This window comes from Haliotis cracherodii, unplaced genomic scaffold (assembly GCF_022045235.1).
Source record: "Haliotis cracherodii isolate W230 unplaced genomic scaffold, xgHalCrac1.p SCAF_24, whole genome shotgun sequence".
Classification (NCBI taxonomy): domain Eukaryota; kingdom Metazoa; phylum Mollusca; class Gastropoda; order Lepetellida; family Haliotidae; genus Haliotis; species Haliotis cracherodii.
In genome coordinates, this window is record NW_027266280.1 from 1,496,067 (window position 1) to 1,499,335 (window position 3,269).

The 3,269-nt window shown below is 40.4% G+C and overlaps 1 protein-coding gene across 1 annotated transcript; it reads right to left on the reverse strand.

Moving 5' to 3' along the window:
* LOC139472224 (uncharacterized) lies at positions 1-648 on the reverse strand. Its single transcript, XM_071254599.1, has one exon. It carries the CDS (start codon positions 646-648, stop codon positions 1-3), a length of 648 nt encoding a protein of 215 aa, XP_071110700.1.
* Positions 649-3,269: the final 2,621 nt, after the last annotated feature.

Here is a 3,269-nt window from a genome sequence, read left to right on the forward strand (position 1 = left end):
TTATTTTGTGCATGGATAGTCGCCACACATCAGGGTACGGGAAATGCCGCTCGAACTAGACTGACTAAGATTTAACGTCGCTATGCGACGGTTAGCGCACGTGCATCCAACATAGTGAGCGATAGTTTTAGGTTTGTATTTGTAAAATCCATTTCCACAGCCAATTTCTTCTAAAACTCGGATTTGAGTGGAAACTCTCTCGCACTGCTTTTGGTTATTGTCAACGCATTTCTCACACTTACACACGGCCTGGGGGATGGCACTTGGGTAGTGACCGGCGGGGAGACGGGTGACGTTGTAGTACCAGGGACAGAGGGACCTCATCCACAGGGGGTCCTGAGGGTCGTCACTGACGCTGCTGGGACAGGTGGTACCTCTGTAGTAGTTCTCGCTGTCGAATACCTGGTCCGTGTTCAGTTCTGTGTGGAGGTACGGCCTTATGCCTTCTCGGACATGGCGGAAGTAGAGCGACGTGTCGGCGTTCTTGTTGAGACTTTGGAAGAGTTGGTTGATATCTTGAGGTGGTTGACAGTTGGCGGCGTGACGACGTTGACTTATCACGTCGTCCCAGTGTGTGGCCACAGGTAACGCTGACACAAGAGTTTTGTAGACAAGGATTTGCATGAACACCAAACGCAGCAACATCATGGAAGAATCGCCGTATTTCGATGTCTGATACATATTGGTGATCAACAAATGCGAACTGTCCTAGTCTATCCAGGCCGCGCTCTTATATAACTACTGTATTACAAAATCCCCTTCCACAACAGCATTCCAAAAATAGATGTTTTTTGCGGATGAGTTATCATTCGCGCACGGAGCTGTATCTCGTGACTGGAAAACGTTAATTAGGCGCACACAGTTCATCAACATTGCAACACTGAGAGTTTGTTCTTATAGGGTTGTGTTTCCAAACTGTCGTACATGTGGCAATAGTGTTGTCTTGGAATACGTTGTCTGCAACATTTTCTGCAATACATTTCTGCAATTATTTTATGATGTGAAAGTTAAAGTATAATGTTATGATTCATTGTGCAACATTGTAAGACAATTTACAGAAATGCCCATGGCTCTCTTGAATTGAACGAAACATTTTATATCGTACGGGGAACCAACATCCCGGGGTATTTATTTTAGGGACACTGATATATCTTGATACATATCGTACGGGCATCAATATATCATGGTGAATGTCGTACAGGCACAATATATCAGGATATAATTCTTACGGGTACCAATATACCATGGTATACATTGTGTGGGTACTAATATATCATGGTATAAATCGTGTGGGTACCAATATATCATGGTATACATCGTGTGGGTACTAATATATCATGGTATACATCGTGTGGGTACCAATATATCACGGTATACATTGTGTGGGTACCAATATATCATGGTATACATCGTGTGGGTACTAATATATCATGGTATACATTGTGTGGGTACTAATATATCATGGTATACATCGTGTGGGTACCAATATATCATGGTATACATTGTGTGGGTACCAGTATATCATGGTATACATCGTGTGGGTACTAATATATCATGGTATACATTATGTGGGTACTAATATATCATGGTCTACATCGTGTGGGTACCAATATATCACGGAATACATTGTGTGGGTACCAATATATCACGGTATACATTGTGTGGGTACTAATATATCATGGTATACATTGTGTGGGTACCAGCATATCATGGTATACATCGTGTGGGTACCAATGTATCATGAAATGGATCATGTTGGCACCAACGATACGGTTATTTTTTAATATATCAAAATCACATCAGCACCAAAATAGTTATCAGGACAGTCTCTGTCCTGACGATATTCCTCTCTATTTCCTGAATGAAGTCACATCATGTCGGGGAGACATTTTTATTTATAATACCAGTTACATGATATGCCTCCAGTCATCGTTATATTTAACAACTGGGGTATTGCAGATGTCAATACCTATAAGTAGAACGTATAATTTCGTTCAACTTTGGAAATAAAACAGTTAATGATTTAAAGAAACAATCTGAAATAGTTTGTGCGAGTTTCTCATAATCGTTTATTGGTTATTCAGTACAAATCCAGTGACGCGTATATTTTAGATTATCCAAGATGAGGTTTAATAATCACTCCATATCATGTCATGTAAGTTTGTATAGAACTTCAAGATAATTACTTTGATCACACAGATCAATGTATTTACGTTCACAAAAAGGATAAAAGTGTACATTAATCGTCAACCGATATTCATGACTTCATGAAATAAATAACTGCACCAGGATCTTTATCGCGTACGACGTCAGAAAGGGGCGAGATGATAGAAGACGGCACCAAGTTCCGTCCACCCCTAGTGCATGCACATCCTAGACAACGTTTGTTTGCTTGTTGCGACAACGCGTAACATGATAGGAAACTTTCTGAGGGTTTGGAAAGATATTTTAGGGATACCTTTTCACAGATCCTTTTGGTTATACTTACATTGGGCTATGACGTAGAGACAAGCCCTTGAAATGACTTAAATGGTTTGCGCTCCGTTAGCTCTGTATATCAAGGGCGTCAAGTGCCGCAGTGGAGCTTACAGTCCCGAGACAGCAATGGTGACACACTCATGCTGGTGTATTGTTTTCTAAGTAAAACTCAATCTATCCAAGCAAAATAGCTATTTGTCTTCAATTTCAAATTACCACGTGCTTTACGTGTCAATATTTTATTACGTGCTTTACGTGTTACTTTATTACCTCTTGCGTTACGTGTCACTGTATTGCCACGTGCTTTACGTGTCACTGTATTACCATGTGATTTACGTGTCAATATTTTACCACTTGCGTTACGTGTTAATATTTTACCACTTGCGTTACGTGTCAATATTTTACCACTTGCATTACGTGTTACTGTATTGCCACGTGCTGTACGTGTCACTGTATTGCTACGTGCTGTACGTGTCACTGTATTACCACATGCTTTACGTGTCAATATTTTACCACTTGCGTTACGTGTCACTGTATTACCACGTGCTTTACGTGTCAATATTTTACCACGTGCTTTACGTGTTACTTTATTACCACTTGCGTTACGTGTCACTGTATTGCCACGTGCTTTACGTGTCACTGTGTTACCACGTGCTTTACGTGTCAATATTTTACCACTTGCGTTACGTGTCAATGTATTACCATGTGATTTACGTGTCAATATTTTACCACTTGCGTTACGTGTTAATATTTTACCACTTGCGTTACGTGTCAATATTTTACCACTTGCA